Source organism: Nothobranchius furzeri, chromosome 10 (genome assembly GCF_043380555.1).
Source record: "Nothobranchius furzeri strain GRZ-AD chromosome 10, NfurGRZ-RIMD1, whole genome shotgun sequence".
Lineage (NCBI taxonomy): Eukaryota > Metazoa > Chordata > Actinopteri > Cyprinodontiformes > Nothobranchiidae > Nothobranchius > Nothobranchius furzeri.
The window spans coordinates 60234355-60258065 of NC_091750.1; the positions used below are offsets into that span (position 1 = coordinate 60234355).

Below are 23711 nucleotides of genomic sequence, written 5' to 3' on the forward strand. Positions count from 1 at the left end.
ATCTAATTGTAATTTACGATTGTATGATTATCAGTCTATTGTTATTAAACAAGCTGCATGTATGTTAAAGTTGTGGGAAAATTTAATAAGCTCTTGTGAACTAAAAGTCGTCGTCGTCTTCCTCCGCTTATCTGGGTCGCAGGGGCAGCATCCCAACTAGGGAGCTCCAGATCGTCCTCTCCCCGGCCACCTCCACCAGCTCCTCCGGCAGGACCCCAAGGCGTTCCCGGACCAGATTGGAGATGTAACCTCTCCAACGTGTCCTGGGTCGACCCGGGGGCCTCCTGCCGGCAGGACATGCCCGAAACACCTCCCCAGGGAGGCGTCCAGAAGGCATCCTGACCAGATGTCCAAACCACCTCAACTGACTCCTTTCGATCTGGAGGAGCAGCGGTTCTACTCCGAGTCCCTCCCGAATGTCCGAGCTCCTCACCCTATCTCTAAGGCTGAGCCCGGCCACCCTACGGAGGAAACTCATTTCGGCCGCTTGTATCCGCGATCTCGTTCTTTCGGTCATTACCCAAAGCTCATGACCATAGGTGAGGATTGGGACGTAGATCGACCGGTAAATCGAGAGCCTGGCTTTCTGGCTCAGCTCCCTCTTCCCCACGACAGATCGGCTCAGCGTCCGCATCACTGCAGACGCTGAACCAATCCGCCTGTCGATCTCCCGATCCCTCCTACCCTCACTCGTGAACAAGACCCCGAGATACTTAAACTCCTCCACTTGAGGTAGGACCTCTCTCCCGACCCAGAGTTGGCAAGCCACCCTTTTCTGGTCGAGAACCATGGTCTCAGATTTGGAGGTGCTGATCCTCATCCCAGCTGCTTCACACTCGGCCGCGAACCTACCCAGCAAGAGCTGAAGGTCAGAGCTGGATGAAGCTAGGAGGACCACATCATCCGCAAAAAGCAGAGACGAGATTCTCCTGCCACCAGACTCGACACACTCCACACCACGGCTGTGCCTAGAAATTTTGTCCATAATGGTAATGAACAGAACCGGTGACAAAGGGCAGCCCTGGCGGAGTCCAACCCTCACCAGGAACAGGTCCGACTTACTACCGGCTATGCGGACCAAACTCACTCTCCTCTGGTAAACGGACTGGATGGCCCTTAACAGAAAGCCACCCACCCCATACTCCTGGAGCGTCCCCCACAGGGTGCCCCTGGGGACACGCTCATAAGCCTTCTCCAAATCCACAAAACACATGTGGATTGGCCGGGCAAACTCCCATGCCCCCTCCATCACCCTTGCAAGGGTATAGAGCTGGTCCACAGTTCCACGGCCAGGACGAAAACCACATTGCTCCTGCTCAATCTGAGATTCAACTATCGATCGGACCCTCCTCTCCAGTACCTTGGAGTAGACCTTTCCAGGACTAAAACTACTAAACGTACTCTTTAAATTGAAACTGCCTGGCAGGCATGTGAAGCATAAAGGAGGGATCATTTTTAGATTGTGAGCAGGTTTTTATTTAATTTTTTGTATTCTCCTTTTTTCATTAAATTAACTTTTTTTTTTTTACTTTTCCCTTGTGTCCTAGACCTTTTACTTCTTTTCTTTTTCTTTGCGTCTACTCATATGTTTCCAGGCTCATTTAGAAAGGTTTCCTGTTCTGCGTGAGCGATCTGTCAGGAGTTGATGTCTGTTTAAACTAGACGTGTCCTGTGTGGGCACGGGTTTGGAGTGAGAACTCCGCTCAACCGCCGTCAGTCTGCCCACTCTGGAAATGTCTTATGTAAACATCATCTACTTTATTGCTTCTTGTGAAAAGATTCTTACTGATGTTTTATGAAAATGAGGAAAGTGAGATTTATAGTGGTGAGAAACATATAGTCAGGAGACTAGAAATGCAACGCTGACTGTCTTTACACCCTCCAGTCAACCCTTTTAAATTGAGCATAAAAAGCTTTTTATGCTCATCTTGCAGTATTAGTTTTTTTCCCTTTTTTGCACAAGAAACAGTAAAACATTTTCTATCACATTAAGATGGAAATTAAGATTATTTTTAAAATCAAAAGTAGATGTTTTAGAAAACCATTTCTAGTAATTTAATTTAATTAGTTTCCTCCTTTGATACTGCTGGTTTCACTATGCTGCTGTAAATATGGCTGCTATAACAAATTACAGAGAGCCAATATTTTTCTTTTTTAGGATCCAGGACAGTTAATTTTTTGACAGCTGGTTTCAAAAGTGAAAAAAATTAAAGATCCCTAATGTGGATCAGAAGAAACAGAGTTAAAACTAAAACATGCTGGAACGTGCTTTCCAGGCCCGGAATTGAATACCCCTGCATCATGTTTTCACTCATGTCCTCACATATTTGTCCTCACCAATGTTTACAGATCCCATCACAATAATGTAATTATTGTCCCAGGCATTTTGCTTTAATAGTGATCGGAGGTACAGGTGTGCGGCACTGCACACACACACATACTGCCGATCTGCAGACAAACACCCCGATGTGTGTGGTACTGTGCATTCATTTTTTCTGCTTGTAACACTGCCTTGGTGTAGGATGGGGCAGTCTGTGCCACTTTCTCTGGCTCTTCCAAGAAGAAGCCAGCTCTGATCGGCTCTAAGAGCTGTTTTTTGTGCGGCTGACACATTGTTGGTGTGGCTGTCAGAAAGCCTGACAGCACAGTGCTTCATTCAACCACATACATGCCCAGTAACGGTAATGGCTTTGGAACGATGGGAAAAGTAATTAATTAGATTACTCTGTTACCTACAAAAATAGCACCATTAGTAATGTCTGTAATCTGTAAACACCGTTACTCCCAACACTGATGAGGGCTAACAATAGACATATCTAAGGAACTATAGTGTGTCCAAAATTCAGGGGTAGCATCCTTGTAAGGACCCATCCAACCCGGTCCTTGCAAGTCGTGGCCTTTCTAAGGCCTGCTAAGAATTAGAATGGTATAGCCCTCATGTGTAGTGGTCCCTTGTTAATCGCGAGAATTACGTTCTTAAAAAACATTTTCACGTTTTTCTTTCCTGCGTAAACACTCAACGTCCTATCCTCCTTATCTTTGGATGCAGAACACAATGCACTGTAAAAAATAAATAAAAGCAAAATCACACAAAAAAAACCTGCAAGGCCACGAAAGGTGAACCACGTTATGGCGAGGAACCACTTATATTTCCGCCCCTACCTCATCATATGTGTCTTGTCACTTAGCAACAGTGGCGGTGCTAAACAGAAGTAAAAACTAAACTTGGCATACCTACCAAATATGCAAATGGGAAAAGCCTAATAACGCAACCGCTTTAAGCTTTTAAGGGTTTTTTTTCCACCGCCAAATATTAATATACATTTAAATCTGTAATTTTCTCTCTCTTCAACTGACATTCCAAAAACAAAAAATTCCCATTCGACCTGCGATGAATCCTAGCCTTTGCCATTGAGGATGTACCAGACTGTGGAAAATGATGACTTTTGAATTTGAACAGCTATGTCGCTTCGCTGCGATGTAATCAGCCCTACAGTATATATACTCAAAAAGATGCGACCCCTGATTTGGAAACAGCATTTATGGTCATGATCCATGCCTTGTTTAGTATTTTTTTTTGCGTGTTTTCATGGCAACGCTACAGCGCCACACACTGTCCTGGCATAGCTACTACAGCATTTTGGGTTGTTTCGGTGTGAATGAAGTTATTTCTAGAAACAATGTTGTTTTTTATGAGGAAAACAAACAAACAAAACAACAAGCTTGGAAAAACTATGTTGTATGGAAAAAGGCTATTAGAAAAATATTCAACTTACATTGGGTTTGGCTGATATTTCAAAGAAAAAATACACATTAAAGGGAGTGCATGAACATTCCCTACATCTACACTAATAAGTCATAATGTTATGACCTTAGATCTGAGATGAGCAGTCTGGTCATAATGCTGTGGCTGATTTGGTGTATACTTTTAAACTCCCACTCCTCTCTTCTCTCCTGAGACTCTTCACAAACATCCCTGCCAGTGAAACCTGTAGCCAAAGACAGACCTAGGAGGTGCCATGTTTGGTTTTGATTGTTTCTGGAATGAGAGCCTCACGTTGTGTACTTCCTCCTGAATATTTCATGACACACACCATAAAGATCAAAGCTGTCCTATTGTTACGACCCCAAGGAGGATCTTTAAAACACCCTCGTTCGGCTGCCTCGTCTTTCATTTGGTCCTCCTAAAGGTAAACACAAAATATTTCTGTTGTTATTTTTACAACTTAACAGGAATTTTTAAGTCAAATTTTTGGAATAAGTAACATTCTTACCATGAAATCATTTAAAAAGTAATTTCTTTTGCTTTGATTTTATTGCTCATCTGTTTCAGGCTTTAACATGATCATAAACCCTACCTCTGATCATTTTATATGTTTTAAAAGTATCAAACAATAGACGCTAACAGATTTAAAAATGCAAGAAAAAACAAGATTTTTGTTTTTCATTTTAGAAATTAATCTAAATAAACTAGCTTCACTTCAGTGAACACAAAACAACATTTTCAGCTGAAACACAACTTCTGAAATTGTCTTCATGTTCTCTGTTTTCTGAAACTAAATCCTCCCATGCAGTTGTGAAAATAGATTATTCTCAAATGCATTTCTCCATTTTGCCACAAAAAGACAGAAAGTATATTCCCAGCCTTGCAGAGGGCTATAATTGTCTGCAGTATTGACGGATGAGTCCTAGTTTTATCTCCACCTGTGTTATTATGATTAAACTGGACAATGGGAGACTTTATGCACATGCTTTTGTTTACCTTCATTATGTAACTCGCCGAGTGTCGGTGAATGTTGTACATGTGACTGTAAGCTCGATACTTATCTGTGGAGGAACACATTGTACTTGACACCACTGACTCACTTCCTGTTTGATAGGGTGGATCATCAATATAAGTCTGTCTTTTTTATATCAGAATTTATGTTTTGTTTATACCTTTTTATTCTTTTAGTGCTTGAGTCTCAGGGTCTCGCTCTTGTGTCGTTTGAATTATGAACGTTTAAATAAAATGGCTATGATGCATTTCCTCTCCAAAAACCAGGAATTTGTTTCAAACTTAGAAAGTGTGATCAATGTGAAGAAAACTTTGGCAAGGGTTTCGTGACCATGTGGGGAAAACCTTGATGGTTAAGTGCAAAATTGGATTGAATCCTGTAGTTTGCTTCTCCTGTCCTCCTCCTGACATTTTTTCGTATTTGTTTTTATAAACAGCAGTATGCTGTTAAACCGATTTGTTTACAGAAGTAAAAAAATAACTATTTTGTATTTTGCTAGCATAGAAATCTAGACCAATCGTAGCAGGTTTTGCTCTGCAGGTAGGTCTAGCCACACTCCATTGTAGCATCAGTAGGTCTGCTACTGGCCTGAGCAGTTTTATGTCTGACCAGTCATAGTATGTTATGTTTATTGGACAGGCTTAGCACCAGTGCTGTATTGAGAAAAAACTACAAAGATGGCGCCAGCTCAGGAACGGCGCTCATTGGCTTTGGTATCATCTTTGGGTATTTTTAGACTTGGGCATTTATTTGAGACATGATCAGATGGAGGTACTTAATTCCCTCATTTTGAGAACGGATGCATTTGAGTATGTAACAGTGTATGGCGGACTGCCCCACTGACTGATTTCCGTACCGATGAATACATCTCATTTTTCATTGCTTTGATTGGTCCCAACGCTGTCCAGTTGCACTCAGGGACAGTTTGAAAGATGACCGTAGATTCTACCATACAACTTAGCTCTGTCTGTGGGTGTATAGAATGGCTTGCTAGGTTAGTATTTGCATTTACTTGTGTAATTTATGTACTTTTACATATTGTACGTTTTAATTTGTTGCTGGTGATTAATTAAAATCGGCCAGTCTCCAGCACAAGTGCAAGTTTATGCTGGAAGTAACCGATCAAGAATCATAATTTATAGGGTAGTAAGAATTTAAAAAACAAAACAAAGAAAAGTACTCTTATTTTAAATTTTTTAGATAAGTTGAAATTGATCAACATTGGTCTGGTGGGCCAGACTTGGAAATCATTGTCAGCCCTCAAAACCAGTATCAGAGCATCATTAAAATTTATATTATCCACAAGCAGAAATACTAGCAGCAGTGAGATTTTTGTTAAAAAGCCATGTTTGCATGTACTGCTGTGATTCTGAGGAGCTATTTTATGACCTAAGTCAGACACGGTCTTGGCTAAATTCAGTCTAGCCCTTAGAAGAGGGATGAGCTGTTTCTCTGAACATAGGCTGTTCGGGAGGCTGTCTGCAATAGAATATTTATATTGTTTAAATATTGAACAAAAACGTAGTCCAAAATGGCCAAGGAATTTATTTGGATTCAAACAAGTCACTTTTTAGACTTGTTATGAAAGGTAAAACCTTCAGGGCGACTCCAGCGTTATCTGTTAATAATGCAGCACCACAACACAGTCATGTAATACAACACTTGTTGCTTTTAAGGTTGTGTAACGGCTCCCCAGTAGGAATCCCGCCCTCTCTTAATGGATAAAGGTCTATTTTCTCTCCTCCTGTTACCACTTGACTGGCCCGGCCTGTTCAGATCAGCTGTATCAGATGTCAGCCGGATAAAACGCCAGAATAGCCTTCAATTTTCTGCCTCTTTGTCCTTGCATAAATACGCCCGAGTCTCAGATTCATTAATCGTTACACATTAGCACATTGATTCTGTAGCTGTGGTCAAAATTGGCCATTTGCAGACAAAAAAGGATCAGATCTGAGCAGTTTTTTATTAGATTAAGTGTCTGCAGTCGAGATGTTTTTGATCACTGATGGACAATTATGGGACAGTGGCATCGATTTAAACTGGAAATGCAATAATCCCTGCGAGGACTGGACTTGTGTTCAAATATAAATCATATTTTCATTCTGAGAGATTTTGAACTTCCTTTGCCGTTCCTGTAAAGATTTAGTGAAGCTGTAGTGTTTATTCTTTCTCCTGCTGATGGCAGCAGTAGATCTGATGATGAGGATGAAGATGATCGCTCAGCCGCCCGATGGGGTGGGTGTGTGTGTGTGTGGGGGGGTGACGGCAGCGATAATAATGAGCCGTTTATGACGGGATCTAAATGGGAGAGCTGGAGGCTGTTTTACTGTGGTTGAGATCGCTGACGCATTTCACCTTTTCAAACAAAGGTCATGACTTTACCGGGCAGTTGTGTGAGTAACAGGGCCGTGTTTCGTGTGTGGACCTGGGATGTTTCAACAAACTTTGGGTGTGGTGTTGGTGTATTTTCTCCATTGTCCCTGTATGTCATGAAGGTTTGTTTAAGTGCATATATGAGGATCTATAATGGTTCCCAGCTGAGCAGAGTTTCTGACCTCATTTCCTGCTGTTGTGGACACAAACATTTGGGCCTGAGGCTACAGACACTAGACACTGCTGGAGGAGCTTCCTGTTTCCACGTCCCACCACCACTTGAGTTTTGTTTGTTTTGACTTTTTTATCCATCAAACTCTGATCTAAGCTTTCTGAATGGTGACAAGTATGAAAAAAGAGACCGACATGAGAAGGTCCTAATTATTTCTGCCCGAAGCAGAGAAGGTTAAAGAGCATTTAGAGGTTTTTGTGAGTAGCTTTGTAGGATTAAATTCAGACAATTATATCCTTTCAAAAAGGTGGATGGGAAGGACAGAGCCAAGGAAAGGATACCAATAAAGGATGGAGAAGATTATATGACTCTAGGAGGGAAGAGGAATCAAACGGAAGGAAGTTAAGTAGCAACAAACGAAGGAAGGAAGCCAAATAGCAAAAAGGAAATGAAAGGGAAAAGAAGGAAGGAAGGAAGGCAAATGGCAAAAAGGGAAGTAAGGAAGCCAACAGGTAGAAACGAAAGGAAGTAAGGAAGCCAAATAGCAGAAAGGAAAGGAAGTAAGGAAGCCAAAAGTTAGAAGGGAAAGGAAGTAAGGAAGCCAAATAGCAGAAAGGAAAGGAAGTAAGGAAGCCAAAAGTTAGAAGGGAAAGGAAGTAAGGAAGCCAAATAGCAGAAAAGGAAGCAAGGAAGGAATCCAAATTACAAAAGGGGAAGAAGGTAAAGGAAGGGAATGGAGCTAGAGGAAAAATGGACCAGAGAAAGAAGGAAAGGAAGCAAACAAAATACCAGAGTTTGAGTAAAGGGAAAGCAAGGAGAAAAATTAAACAACATTAAAATAAAAAGGAAAGGAAATCAATGCAAAAGAGAAATCTGGAGAAAATAAAGTTATAAAGGGAAGGTTGGATAGAATGGAAATAAGTGGGGAAAAAAGGGAGGAAAGGACATTTTAAAAAATCATTGGAAGATTTGAAACAGGAAGGGTGAAAACCGAGTTCTCCTTTTCGTATTAGGTGTTATTTTAATTAAAGTTGGAGAAAAGTGTTTTTTTTATATTATTTTGAACACAGATTTTAATCAACAGGAACAGGAAAAAATGCTTCAGGAATGAATAATTAACTGTTAGAAGCTTTTAAACAGTTTTTGTTCTGTTTAAAGTTTTCTCATGGTCCGTAGATCCTGATCCTGTTTCCAGGACTCATGTAGAACCGTGTTTCTGTTTCAGGTTGCCGCCGGAGTCGACAGGTGTTCTGTCCAACAGCAGGCAGGTGAAAGATGGAGACGCGCCTCTTCCTCCACCTCGCTCTCAACTCTACAGCTGCTACGACCTGGATGACCTGGATGTTGCTTGGCTGCAGCTGGCCAATCAGGAGTTCAGACAGATGGGTGAGTATTAATGATGCTGAGATAATAAAACTTTTTCTATCAGCAAATGTTGAATTCTTAGAATAATGTTTTTGTTTGGAACTATCCTGCATTTTGACTTTTGTATATTTCAGCGTGAACAGCCCAATCGCTGAAATAATCTTTGTTTACTTCAGCAAAAAGAAGCAAACCGACTTTCTAATTTTTAGAGCATCTGGACCTCTGTTACGTCTTGTAATGATGCAGCCTCACCACCTTTTTAAAAATACGGTTTGAAAATATATATATATATTTGTTCCTCCTCCCCATTAATATTATATTACAGTTACAGATTTCTTCCTATCAAACACCTGCATTCACAACTGGTTCTTTTCCATTTTTAATTTAAAACATACTCTTTAATAAGCTATCAATGTATTAGACTTTATCAGCACACCTTTTTCTTTTCCCTTATGCACTTTGCAATCGCTCTCTCCTCTCTTATTGCTACACTCTTATTTTGCCGCGGTGATAACTGCTGACCCCGAGCATCTCCCTCATCTCCACCGCTTTATTTGATATCAGATCGGCCTCTCGCAGATGAAGCGTAGTAATTGTGTTTATAAATCCCCGCCGGGGTTTGAGGCCATATTTCTTGTACACATCCTCTTTAAATGAAACACAGACACACACACAGCTCTGCAGTAAGCAGCTTCTCATAACCTTCAACAAAGAGCAAACAAACAGAACATTTGGATTGGTTCTGCTGGTTGAAGCTTCACTCATTTAATGAGATGTTTCTGTATTTTTTACTCTAGTCTGCCACGTTTCATGCAGATGTGTGTAGAATCGTCTAGAATGTGGACCTGAAGGACAAATATTAACATGTGACTCAATGCAGGTTGTGCACTTTTAAATTGGAAATGGAGAACATTTGTAACTTATAAAAATAAAAACGTGTCTACATCAGTAAAACGGCGTGCTACGCCTGAAATCAAAATATTAAATTGGACGTATATGGATTTGTTTAGCAAGCGAAACAAATGAGGGAAAGAGGACTGCTGCACACAGATATCATGTTCCATGACATCAATAGCCTTCATTAGCTAAACATCTAAACTAGGGATCTTCCAACTGATCGGCTATCGATCAAAACTGACAGATTTCCGAGAAAAACACGTGCTACACAAATTCCGATCAACACCATGCAGAGCCGATCAAACTGGCCGATCACCTGTCAGTCATACTTCGTAGCCGGTAGAGACCCTGTGTGCGGCATCGCATCTGATGAAAGTTCTCTTATAAGATACAGTTTCACTCACACACACACACACACACAAACACACACACACACACACACACAGCCTGGTTGGACGTGTGAGGTTTATTTACTTAAGTTCAGTTCATAATGTAAATGTCACCACAGGTTAATATCTAACTACTTCCTCTTTTCCTCAGCTGCCTGTTGAAGTCGCACACTTTTGTCTTTTTATTTCATGTCGGCTTCATCATTAAAGCTGCTGCTTTTTTTGTTTCTTTGTTTTTCCCTGTGTGACACAGCGCTAAAGTATGTGAAACTCCAGCTCAAAACCCTGCTGGCTATGAGATGCTTGAGAACGAGTAAATAAAGTTGTTATTTATTTATTTTTTGGATGGGAAGGGGTAGAATGATGTAAATAATAGATGGAGACACAGGATGTTCAGTTCTACTTAAGGAAGAAAAAAAAAGTCCAGCCGAGCGCCAAATTCTTCACATAAATCAATAAACAATCTGGAGGTTTCTTTATCGCTGCTCCGAGGACTCTGATGAGGTCGGCTTCTGAGATGAAGCGTAACAGAAACATGTAGATTGATTATGTGCATATAATTTATTAATGGGAAAGAGATTCACATAAATGCCCTCTCTGAAGAACGGATCATTTTTTGTTCGTGTCTCGTTTATCTTGAAAATCAAGATCCAGTGATGGTGGCTTACTTGATGATTTACTGTGATTGCTTTAGCTAGAGCTCTGGTTCTGTTGCAAATTAAAACTGTAAAATTGCATCATTCAAGTAATTTTTTTTATTATTCAGCAGTTACTTCCCTCAAAACACCTTCTTTTATCAGAAAATTCTCAATAAACATATTATTGCAGTAAAACTACTGTTTTTTTCTAGACTTCTCGTATCTTAGATGCATTTTTTAAATTCTTCATGAGGTCGAAACGTCACATTTCCCTGTTAGATCATCAACTATTAACCAGCCTCAGAGCAAGGCACTACTTTGTAATGCAAATTGGGCAGGAATGCGAACGCTAATGTCAACATGAACAGGCGGGATGAATGGAGCTGTAGGGGGGAAAAATAAAACGGCTTCACAGCAATAATTAGTTATTTTTTATTTTTGGTTGATGAATGTGCTCACAGAGCTTTTCTCTACCAGCTAGCAAGCACGTATCCCGACATGGCTAACTTCCTGAGATTAAAAACCTGCTGTGGAAATCTGTGCATTTCTAACTTAGGTGTTTTAGCCAAAAATAACTTTGTAAATGTGTAAACCGTTTGACCTCTTTTGAGTTTCAGGTGAGCAGTTTCCCGTTAATGTTGTTTCTGCAGAATTCCACGGAGTAGGAAAACTCTTAGTGCTGGCTCTGTAACTCGATCATTTCTCCTCTCCGCCAGCATTAATGACTCAATGTCTCATTTTGTTTTAACAGTTTGATTTTTCAAACATTACAGCAGAAAACTGCTTAGAGATCAGAGACGACCTGCAGGTTTTCAGGACTAGAGGTCAACTGATGTGATGTGGGGTAATTAAACCCCGTTTCTACTCATAACGATGACAGTTTATGGTTCAAAAACATTAAAAACTATTAGATTTAGGAAGAAATAAATGATGATGCTCAGAAGAATTTAAGGACATGTGCACATGCATTGACAGAGACGTCTTCCTCCCAGACTTTTGCAAAGTAATACCCCTCCAGAACAACATTGCACTTGCGTTCCGTGTCTCTGTACACCTGCAGATGGGGTATAAACTGGGCTTAACTTCTCTTTGGAGCTCCTGGTGAATGCCTGCCATTAGAAAATGAATAACATCTATTTTGTTTTTGTAGGGAAATACCAACTTTGAAATTAAGGGTGTGGAACACTTGTTTGATCAATACATTTGGATTGGTCTCTAGTAGGGATGATTGGGGGGGGGGGGGGGGGGGTATTCAGCAGCAGTTTGCCAACTCGAGTCTTATTTCCTGAAGATTTGACATCTCGTCCCCGGATTGGAAAACGGCAACGCGACTCTACCACTGCCTTGCAACATGGATGTTTTATCTCTCCAACACAACACAACAACACAAGTTTGAAGAAGTTCTGCTGTGTGGTGATGTTGCTAATGCTAACGGTTAGCTTCTACTAACCACAGCGTTCTCTGCTGTTTCCTGGACGCTAAAACATTAGCTTTCCTCGTCGTGGGTCAAGATGAGTGAGTTCATGCATGTTAAGTGACAGTGCGACGTAGATCTGTCAGGTGTATTATATCAGAAGCTAATGCAGGAGATAGGTGTAAGAGACCATTTTCATGGTCAGCCTGCATGAAAAACTCAGTGGCTGATTATAATCAGAAATAATCCTTAAAATGGTCTTTCAGTGTTCCACACCTTTTAACAGAATACATATTTCTTTATTTCTAACTAACTTAAACTTCAGAGTAGTGCAAACTTCTGTTATGGCTGATGTAAATGAGTACTTATCAAGACACATCAAAATGACTCTTTTCAATAAAGTGAAATATTCACCAGATGATTTAGATCACCAGATAATTTATGCAGTTTATCAACAACAGAGAAAAGGAGTTTATTTTGGGGTGACATACTCTTTGACAAATGGCAATAATTCAGTCGGTTAGTAAAACAAAAGAACGAGTGCCGGGTCCTGGCCTATTAAGGCTGAACATTTTGGCTGTTATGGAAATGTTTAGCTGTCTCTGTGTTTCTCTCCGCCAGCCTTACCTGAGGTGGATGAGCTAACGATGGAGTGTGTTCTGGTGGAGCTGGAGAGTGTGTGTGGAGAAAAGATGCAGCAGGCTATTGAGACGGAGGAAGGCCTGGGCATCGAGTACGACGAGGACGTGGTGTGTGACGTGTGCCGCTCACCAGAGGGGGAGGACGGTAACGAGATGGTCTTCTGTGACAAATGCAACGTTTGCGTTCACCAGGTTAGCCGCCACAGTTAGCTTAGAAGCACAGCTAGTGCTCATCTCTAACTGCTGCCTTAGGGCTGAATTTTTACTTCATTTTTATGTATTTTCATTTTTTCTCTCAAGTTTTTTCTTTTTAAATAATTTTTAAATGATTTATATCTCTTCTTTAAATTCATTAATTTATTTAAACGTTAAGCTTTTTTTCTCATTATTCTACTTTAGATGTCCTTATTATTATATTATCATGTTCCCCCTTTTGATGCGTGTTAATATAGAACATTTTAAATTTGTTTAGAATATTTTTCCCTTTAGATTTATTAACTTATAAACTATTGTCACATGTTTGCATTACCTTTAATTTTGTACTAAATATTTTCCACCTTTAATAAATTTCTTTACTTAAATGCTTATTTTCATAACTTCCCTCTTTAAATGTATTATTATAACTAATTTTATTTTATCTTTAAAATTGCCCCCTTTAGATTAATTAACTGATTAGCATTTTTGCTTATTTTAATTCTTATTTGTGGAGTTTATATGTTTTATTATAGACATTATTACCCCTTTACTCATATTTTAGCTTTTACCTCTTAAATCACCCCTGCAGGTGTGATTACACTAAAGGTTGGTTTATGCTTGACGCGTCCGTGAGGTCCGCACGGCTCCGCGCGGAAAAGTTGCGTCATTTTGCGTCATTTTAACAACCACGCCCCTCCACCGCGTCCCCGCACGGCCCAAGATTTCCGCAACGCGCACCTCGGAAAATTTCTAACCACGCGGACGGTCGGACGCGGAAAAACATGGCGGACCGGCACGGCAGAGGTTCGTAAATACAGACATTTGTATGATTCAGCTCTCAGAGATCACCGTGATCAACATGTTGTTAATAATTCTTGGAGAGAAATAGCTCGCACTGTCGGAAAAGACGAGAACGCTGTTAAAAATGCTGAAATGCCGTGTTGTAAACAGTCATTTCTACTTCTACTATGGTGTAGTGTTGGGTGCATGCTGTAGAGCTCCATGCTGCCCCGTTCAGTTTGGGAGAATATTGGCTCACCGCAGAGACAAGCCGCACAAACCATAAACGCTGCGAGCTGTGAAGCGCGTTCCAGCCGCGAGCCGCATCACCGCGCGGAAAGTGAATGCGTCAAGCATAAACCAAGCTTTAAGCTCCTGAGACCCTGTGTCCCCATTGGCGTCTTTCACCAAAAGACTTCATTCTCTTCAAATTAGACCTTGTTTTTTATTTAGAAACATTTAATATAGAATTTAGGTAAAAACATCTCTTTTCAGTTTTATCTAGAAAACCTGTTAATATTTTTATTTAATTTCATTTTACATCACACCCAATACAAATTCGGGTCTCAGGAGGTTCATATGTTATAAACACATCGTTTTGTTGTTGCTTTTAGTAAAACAAGTGAAATGATGCTGAAAACATGAATGCATATTTCAAAATCAGAGTTGTGCATAAATGAGCTCCTTTTACAGCTGACTGACTTCAGATACCGTCACACAGCAGCCGTTTTCCCAAACAGCCCCAGGTCTGGTTTAGCGGTGTTTGTTATATGGTGACACGGTGTTAATTATTGTGTCAGCCCCGCGGGCGCCATCACACCCTCACTGTGATCAGACTGCCTCTGCTTACCTGCTGTTGCCACGATAGATGGTAATTTCCTGACAAATGTCATCTTGTGTTTTTTATCTAATCTCTCCGGTTACGTAGAAATAAACAGTCAGAGCCCAAAGCTCCATCTGGCAAATTTAATATTTCTTCTGATCTTTCATACCCTATTGTCTGTTTTAATTGTAAATACACCAGGTTTAGATAATCATCTAAACTTTTATAAAAAAAAATGTGATTTTTACTTTCTTCCCAGCATGCGAGCCTTCAAACACATTAGAAGACGTATTAAAGGGATACTATGCAGCTTTTTCATATTTTGTAACCATTTTCTTGAGCCACAATGAAAAAAATATTGAGCTGACGCTTCCAGCACATTTCCTGCATGTTTTAGATGAACACAACTGATTAGTTTAATGTAGAGATTAATCACTCTTGTAGACACTAGTGAATGCTGAGGAGACATTTCAGATTATGACATTAAAAAGACAAATGCACAGTGAGGAGATAAGTTTCACTTTTGGTTCTACTCAACGGACACTAGGGGTGCTAAAAGCAAATCAAAACAGTCAATTGGGCCTTTTAAAATCATATATGTAAATAGCCATTGCAATTGCTGCAATGTAACAAAAAGGAAGTAAACAAGATATTCAGGGTCTGAAGCTTATGTACGCACCTGCTCAATACAAAAAATTTTTGGTCCATAAAGTTAATCTTGAAGTGTTATTTACCCTTGGTATCTAGTAGGGAACAAGAGAAATAGAATGTGAGCTATAGATCTATTTTAAGTTTAAGAAAACCACTAAATGTATGCGGTTCTAAAACAAAGACTGAGAGAGGAAGTGAGAAACAGGCTTATGAACAATATGATGTGGTGTCCTTGTAGTGGAGCTGGTAATAGCTGCGTCCAGCCTGTAAATCTTTGTTTTATCCCTTCTCGCTTCTTTCCTTCCACTTTATAAAAGCAGCAAAAGAAGCTGTAAATTCCTCTGGTATGAGATGATGCCAGCAGCTAATTGTATGTTTGCTAAGTTCATACATTTGGCAGGAACTGAAAAAAAAAAAACATCTTTACAAGTCGAAGCCAGCTTCTAGCATATGCATACATGGAAACATTGACATTGCAGCTACATGGTGCCTTTTAGGTACCAATTAGTCTGGAATGTTTCTGCGGTTTTCACTTTGCAAAGAAGAGGGCAACGTAAGAGTTGGAGCAGCTGTGCTTTTTACTATGTGTCGTTGTTGGCCTGATGTTTCAACAGTTAAAGGAAATTAGCATTTAAAACTGAGAATCCACCTGGATTTTAGATTCTGTAATGTATGCATTTGTTTCCCTGCCTTCACCAAACTATGTGTGTGTCTGCGCCTCAAAGCTAACAGGTAACCCTGCGACCGTGTTTCCTTTCTGTCTCACAGGCTTGTTACGGCATCCTGAAGGTACCGCAGGGGAACTGGTTGTGTCGGACCTGTGCTCTGGGCGTCCAACCAAAATGTCTGCTCTGCCCCAAGAGAGGGGGGGCCCTGAAGCCCACTCGCAGTGGAACCAAGTGGGTCCACGTTAGCTGTGCCTTATGGATCCCTGAGGTGAGACTCAGATTAGAGACACCAGAGTTTAGGCTGTTGCTTCCAGGAATTAGTGAGTTTCTCTGTTTGTTTGTTTCCTTTATTTATCCTGTAACATTTAAAGATTACAGCAGAGACTTTACTGTTTTTGTTAGCAAACAAATCGACCGTTTTTTTGCATGCTATAAATTCATGCACTGCTGATTTGAATCGCAAGATAGAGTTAAGCCCGTAGCTATTTGGACAGTGTCACGGTTTATTTCTTTTAGTTTTTTACCTAAACATATTCAAGCTGCAGTTATATACGCAATATTATCCTAAAGTGCAGCTTTAATTTAAATGCTGAATGGATTATTGCCTTATAAAATCACCATCAGTTAAATTCTGAAAATCTTTTTCTTTGAACAGTTGAAACAAAGACTAACTTGTACATAAAGGAGTGGGAGAAAAACTATGGAGATGCTTCATGATCCAGAGCACAGCTCATCACCTGTAGAGCATGGTGGAGGCAGTGTGATGGCATGGGGTTTAGTTGCACTGAAAGAATGGACAACCCCCCCCCCCCCCCCCCCCCCCCAAAAAAAAAACCTGCAACGAAAGTTAAATATTCCAGCCTAGCAGGGCTCTGGCCACAACCAAGCTCAGTCATGGGACGAAATCTACTGTTGTCTTTCGAACTGTTTCCGCACTCAGTTGAACAGCCCTAGGACCAATCAGCGCAACAAACAATGTAACATAGTCATCGCTACGGAAGTCAGTGGAGGAGGAGGAGTCCAAAATTGATGCTGAAGCGGTTTCAAACGAGCGCACTTCCTGAACCAACACCATATTTGTAGTTTTTCTACATCGCAGCTCTGCCACTAAGCCCACTCAACATCTCTGTACAAACATAGAGCACTGTGATTGGCCGGGCCTAATTTAACAAGGCCAATAGCATACCTGCTGAGGCTACAATGGAGCGGGGTTACATCGGCCTGCAGAGCTAAATCCTTTGCTACTGCTGAAATTCTAGGCTAAAATTATTTAATTTAATTTCAAGTCAATTATCAGATCTCCTCCCGGTAAAGAGCCAATTGAACTTCCTTTAGATCAAACCTGAGGCAGGAAAACCCACAAGGAAACAAATGAAAACAGCTGCAGTAAAACGCCTGTGAGAGCAGGAGGAAACCTGCTGGTTTATGCGCTCCAGGCTTCACGCAGTCGTCACCTGCAAAAGATTTTCTACAAAATTAAGCAAGTAATTACTTTTTAGTCCCTGAAATGATAAATTTTCTATTCCTAAATGTATCATTGGATATTTTTGTCAAATCCTCTGTGGTTGCATGCTGAGCCGAGTGTTTTTGGGTGTAATGGTGTTACTCTTAACATTTCAATGAACAGACGGTTGAGAAAAATGTGTAATTTTATTTTTGTTTAAAGGTCTGTTTTAGCTTTTGGAGTTCATTCATTGTAAAATAAATACTTTTTTTTAAATCATTTCCTGAAACAGTACAGTTGTGGAGATGAGCACTTTTTGCCTAGTGAGTGTATCAAAAACACAAACATCCAATTTTGTGAGAAGATTGCACCTGTCTCTTGTTTCTAGAGAGGTTAGAATATGTGCTTTAATTCAGCTGCTCCTTGAGTGAAGACTTTATTCTGCATTTAGAGTCGTGATTTAAACCGTTTTGTCGTGTGCGTAGCCAATAGCTGCTCGTTTGCACTTCTTATGTTCTTGTGATTTTATCTTTTGGAGACGTCTGAAAGCTTCCAATGGAGCTGCTGATTTTAGGCCTTACACACCTTTAAAAACACTGTGTGTTTTCAATCTACTCACACTCCCCAGTGACACGTTTCTCTATAACAGCAGCTTTTGGCTCCTCAAACCTTTTACTTCTAATTGCCTTCTGTCACCTTTGATTGGACTAATTGTTTTCGTTGCTCCGTTTGCTTTTGTTTTCTCTACCAACTCTAAAAGGATGGGAAAAAAAACTCATCGTGTGTGCATTTGTGTTTGTGAACGAGATAAATGGGGGATAATGTCAGAGGAAATAGAAGGCTGGTTGTGGAACATTTTATAATGATCTAGTGAAGATTGGATCGGATTACACTATGAAGTTTTTATTTTCTTACCAACTTCTAAAAGCTGTTTGGGTTATTTCAAAATTAGTAATGATTAGGGCTGAACGATTCTGGAAAGTAATCTAATTGTGAAAATATTTTTTCTTCAATATTGCAATTACGATTTAATTCACGAATATTTTCTCAAGGGGCTTTTCTCATATTTTTCAACTAAGGGACGCAAAAGAAACTGCTGGGTTGAAAATAACCCAATTTGGGTTGTTTTGTAACCCAGGTGCTGGGTCAAAAAGGGACCGACCCAATGCTGGGTTATTGTAACCAAGCAGGGTTGGGTTATGAGTTTGACCCAGCTTATTGGGTTATGCTTTCTACCCAATCAATGGGTTAAAATTACCCAACTGTACAGTTAGAACTACCCAAAACTGGGTTAAAAATAAAACCCAACTTCTGGGTTATTAAATTATTAAAGCTTGGGTTAAAATAACCCAATTCTATAGTAAATACAATACAATAAATAAAATACAAATTTAATAATTCAATAAAACAAAATGAACATGTCTCAGTCAATTCTTTATTTATCACAAAAATTATGTTAGTTTTCAAAATACATAAATGAAAAATAAAGTTGCATTTTCTACTTTCTCTAAACATGCATTCATATTCCAACTTGTTTTGTAAATTACTACTAATTGCATTTTTTATGACAAATATTAAACATTTTGTAATTTGTGATGTCTTAAACATGTTAAACAACTTTAATGGAAGAACTGTAGTGAAGTAAATGCCCATCAACACCCAACCTTAATGCTCTAGTCAGCAGAACATCAACCTTACATCATAGCAACATAAGCCCTCAAAGCTTTGCAGCATTTGATTCATGATGCAAAGATAAATGTCTGAATAAACCCCCAAATCTGTGCACGTGGTTTTGGATAGTTGACATCAACACAAAAAATGTTTAAGAACAGATGGGTATTCCAGTTCCATTGATGATCAAAAATTCTTGGGAACATCGATGGTCTTCTGCAGCCATAAGGACATGTGGTGCTCCGCTGTGGTCCCATTCAGGTTCTTCACCAGACTGGTTCCAGTCTAAGTTGAGGGGGATAGAGGAAAAAAAGAACAGATTTAGGCATAAAGGTTATGATTTCACAAATAGCTGTTGAAACATATTTGGAGTGGGCTGTGAATGATAACTGAAGTAAAAAAAAAAATAACAGAACTTACAGGTTGGAAGTCAGTGAAGGCCTGCTGAACCTCTGCTTGGTCGGAACGCTCTCCTTCAACTTGTATGGTTCAGTTTGGAGAAGCACTGGCAGCAACAACAAAGCCACATCCACCCATTTGTCTGTAATATTAAATGTGTCACATTCTTCACATGACTGTAGCATAAAGGCTCTCTGCTGTTAGCGGGGATGCTACCACTGGTATAAAATAGCCAGAAGGCCCAACGTCCCCCAGTAGAGCCTCACCATGTCAGGGAGTGTGGACAGAATATCACATTTTCCAGAGCACTTGTGCTGCGTTCTGTGTTTTATCTAAATATATATATATATATATATATATATATATATATATATATATATATATATATCGATGCTAGGAAGCTAAGTAGCCAGCTACCTAATCTAAACTATGAGTCGGTTGTCTTGAACAGACAGGCTAAAAATCTGTTGCTTTATCAACTACATGTCCTGCTGACAATAGTTTTAATTAAATTAATCTTTAAACTCATTATTAGTAACATCTTACCTTATTTTAAATCCTTGCTGGTGTGAAGCTCCATTAATGTCCGTGTCATCCTCTGGTTTAAAATAGTGAAGCGGGCTCACAGACAAGGGGGAGGATCTTACTATTTCCCGCCTTTTTTAACCCAATACGCTGGGTCAGAATTTTTAACCCAATGATGTGTTAAATTGACCCAACCTCTAAAAATTCAGCCTTAACCCAGCAGTTGGGTTAGAAAAATAACACAGCATTTTCAAGAGTATAAACAAGTTTATTTGTCTACATATACATAAACACTCACAAGTAAAGACAACATTTTGTATGTGAAGGTGCACATCCCTTGAAGAAGCACAGGTATTAGCATCAACTGTGAAAATGTATTTGCAGGAAATAAGTGTGTTCCATTTATTGAAGTCTTGTGTTTAGAGTTTTTGATGTCTTGTCCATTCAGAGCTTCCGTAGTTCAGTTACATCCATAGATGCTAGCCAAAACTCTGTGGAGTTGAAGTCTCTTACGGTTTTCTAGCTTTACTAAAATATCTGTCTGTACTTATTTGATTGATGGCAGTTTTTACTTTGTCTTAGACTCCAAATGTAATCATTCAGCACGTTACTAATTCGTAATTTGTAAGAATGTAATCGGCGGTATTAACATTAGCATCCCTATGGGTTTTTCCATGTATATTATTATTGTGCTAAACACTTGCTGCCAGTCAAATTGCAGCCTTTGCGATTAGAAAATCTCCTTTTCCTAATCTCCAATTAATCGTTCAGCCCTAGTGAGTCCTTTTAATGATTTTGGAAATTTGTTATGTGAATAAAGTTCTAGTTTCTTTAAAAAAACATTTTTTTATTAATCACCCCCCTCTGAACTATTTTTCTGCATTTTTATCTCCCATTGAGAGATCTCTGTAAGTGGTGCACACAGAGTATATTTCTATTCAACACTTTGTTTCCACCCATTTCTGATGAACTGAGGTCAAATTTTCACCATTTTTTATTTGTTTTGCTTTGAAATGTCAAGAAACAGGTGCTAGAAAATGGGTGAGCATGTTAACAGCCTGCACGTGCACACACAAAAAGAGGCAGCAAACAAAAGCAACCTCCCAAGAAGTCTTTCATTTTCAACAAAAGATTTTTGTGGTGCTTGCAGAAGTTAAGGATTTGTTCTTCAAGCACAAAAGGAAAAAAACCCAACTCTCACTAGAGGACAAGTGGGTCAAAAGAGTAAAGGCATGACCTGCGGAAGTCATTCGTTCGCGCAAGAATCAGGAAGACCCTGCTTCAAATATGAAATTAACCAAATGTGAAAGGAGTAGAATTTTTTAGGAAAGAAATCGGATGTGGAGGAAGCAAAGGATGGGAGGAAGAAATGGCACTTTGGTGATAAGTGCTCTCAGGGGCAGCTGGTACTAGTCAATGAATTCTTGGTTGTTTAGTGAAGGGAGTTCTGGGACCAAAGCTGCACTGAAAGGACCTCTGAGAGGGAATGAGTCACTCAGTTTTGTTACAGGAGCACTTTCCATGTTCTGAGTCCAAGGACACTTTACATTTTTAGTGCTTAAATCAAAGGTTGTGTTTTAAAAATGATGATTTTCATTCTGGAGTTTTCCCCCCTTTCAGCAATTACGTTAGCCTGGCAAGACATTCTATATATGTAAATATAATCTGGCCAAGAACCTTCGAAACAGCTCATTTTTTGGAGCATAATCTACAGTTGTCATTCAAACTGTCTCTGCACGCGATTGGTCAGCGCAAGCAACCCATCAGAGCAACGAACAACGTGATGTACTCATCTCTACAGATGTCAGTCAGCGGGGCATTCTGCCACACACCGTTGAAGAAAAAGAAAATGCATCCTTTTTCAAAATAAAGGACTTAAATAGCTCTATTTGCTCATGTCTCAAAGAAAAGCCCAAGTCTAAATAGTCCTAAGTTGATGCCAAAGCCGTTTCAAACGGTTCCTGAGTCGACGCCAACTTTATTGTTTTTCTCAGTTGCAGCGTTAGCATTAAGCCTGCCGAACTAACGTAAAATACAACAATTATGTATGATATTTTAGAAATCCATGAAAGTGATCATCTTACTATGTCTTGTGATCAAATGTAGGCAATAAGTCTTTTTTTTTACTGCACCCTCCCCTATTCTATAGAGCCTCATGTAATTTTAATTGAGCGCTGTTCAGCATTAGCCAATAGCGTTAGACATCCGCATAAATTTTATTTTATTTATTTAACTTATATTTTATGAGGATAGAAACTGCTTGAGATGTGGCATCTCATTTTCCAGCAGGTCCTCAGATCATACAACCAAAAATAACAAACAAGACTGCAGAGTTGTTTACATAATTATGAAATAATCACAATACAAACCAAAAAGAAAAAGAAAAAAGAAGTCCTGCTAAGCTGTGGCTCACCAATGGTATTTATCTATGGGCATATGTAGTAATCATGATAATGTAGGTGGATCCAGTACACAATCAGACGTATCAATGAAAAAAGAAAAAGAGAAGAAAAAGCTAGAACAATAACTATTCTTAACAGACCAGTTATTAAAAATAACTACCAATAAGGCAGAGTTAGCAGGAACCATACACCGTACGTACAAATGTCAGTCATAGAACGTGCACACATGTTAATGGAAGTACCTGGACAGATCCAGAGTTGGCAACATTATGGACTAGTAAGTCTTTAAAATATCTAATTATGAAGAGATGGCACAATTTAGGAATAATCATAAAGCTCTGTTGCTTGGCTAGAGGTGCGCGTTCACTAATAAGATAGTCCTAAAGGTGGAGTATATTTTTTGTGATTCTAGATGAACGTCAGTGTGGGTCCTTGATTACGTAGGGTTTTGTTGGATATTTGATTTGTGGGCTCAAATGTGAACTGAATAATGGGGTTTCTTTAAATTGCGCTAAAACTAGAAGTTCAGAAGTTAATTAAACCTCCTTCATTTGCGAAAACTAGTCTTAAGTGCTTTTGTTAAGTCATGCTGTTATCTGGTTCTTTTAGGTGAGTATAGGCTGTCCAGAGAAGATGGAGCCCATTACCAAGGTGTCCCACATCCCTGCCAGCCGCTGGGCTCTGTCCTGCAGCCTGTGTCGAGAACACACAGGAACCTGCATCCAGGTACGCTCAACATGCACCTGAACTCGGTTTCTGAAGTGAAACGACAACACGTTTTTTATTCATTTACTTTTCTTATCCAAAGCAACATTACCCTTAGGTCAAGCTTGAATCCTGGAAGAAGGATGTGATTATTTTCCTGTTATATTACATTCTTCTTAACCAGAAAGCCACGTATAATTGTGTTTTCTATCTTTGCTGCTGCTTCTCTCATGCAATCTGCAAAAGCCTCAGCTAGAGGAGGCATGAAAAGTTCAACGCTGCATCAGTGTTGTACCGTAAACCTTGTCTTAATTAAACTGTCAAGATTTCTGAGCAAACCTTTCAAATGCCATGTAAAAGATGATTAGGCGTGTCTCCGTGACCTGGTTTATGGAGTAAACAAACTCGTCTGTGTCATCCAGTCAGATGGTGTTGGTGTAGGCTGCATGAAGCGCAGCTGTAATAAACCAGAGAATAAGTCACAAACTAATCCGGTCATATTCCCATTATTTATACAGAAAAAGGAGTCATTTTTCCCAGGATCTCTTTTATTATTTGTCATTAATAATATTATAATTTTGTAATGGACACAAACTATTTTTTCTCAAACCAGACGGCTCAAACAGTAAACTTGGAATTTGTTTGATGTTTTATTTTTCATAGCTGCATGTTGTTTTCTCAGCCCTAAAGCTGGTCGGCCATAAGCTGATTGGAATCTCAGCATTTTTTGTGTGGGTTTTTTTTTTTTTTTTTACTTCCTTTACTGTTATGTGCAGTATAT

The 23711-nt window shown here is 39.6% G+C and overlaps 1 protein-coding gene across 1 annotated transcript in view; it reads left to right on the forward strand.

Annotated features, from left to right (window-relative positions):
- Window positions 1–23711, forward strand: part of jade2 (jade family PHD finger 2) — a 265323-nt gene that overhangs the window by 182120 nt on the left and 59492 nt on the right. Inside the window, exons 5-8 of the mRNA XM_015961491.3 lie at window positions 8549–8709; window positions 12648–12859; window positions 15885–16052; window positions 22835–22951. Coding sequence (XP_015816977.3) covers window positions 8549–8709; window positions 12648–12859; window positions 15885–16052; window positions 22835–22951 — 658 coding nt within the window. The remainder of the gene's footprint in view (window positions 1–8548; window positions 8710–12647; window positions 12860–15884; window positions 16053–22834; window positions 22952–23711) is intronic.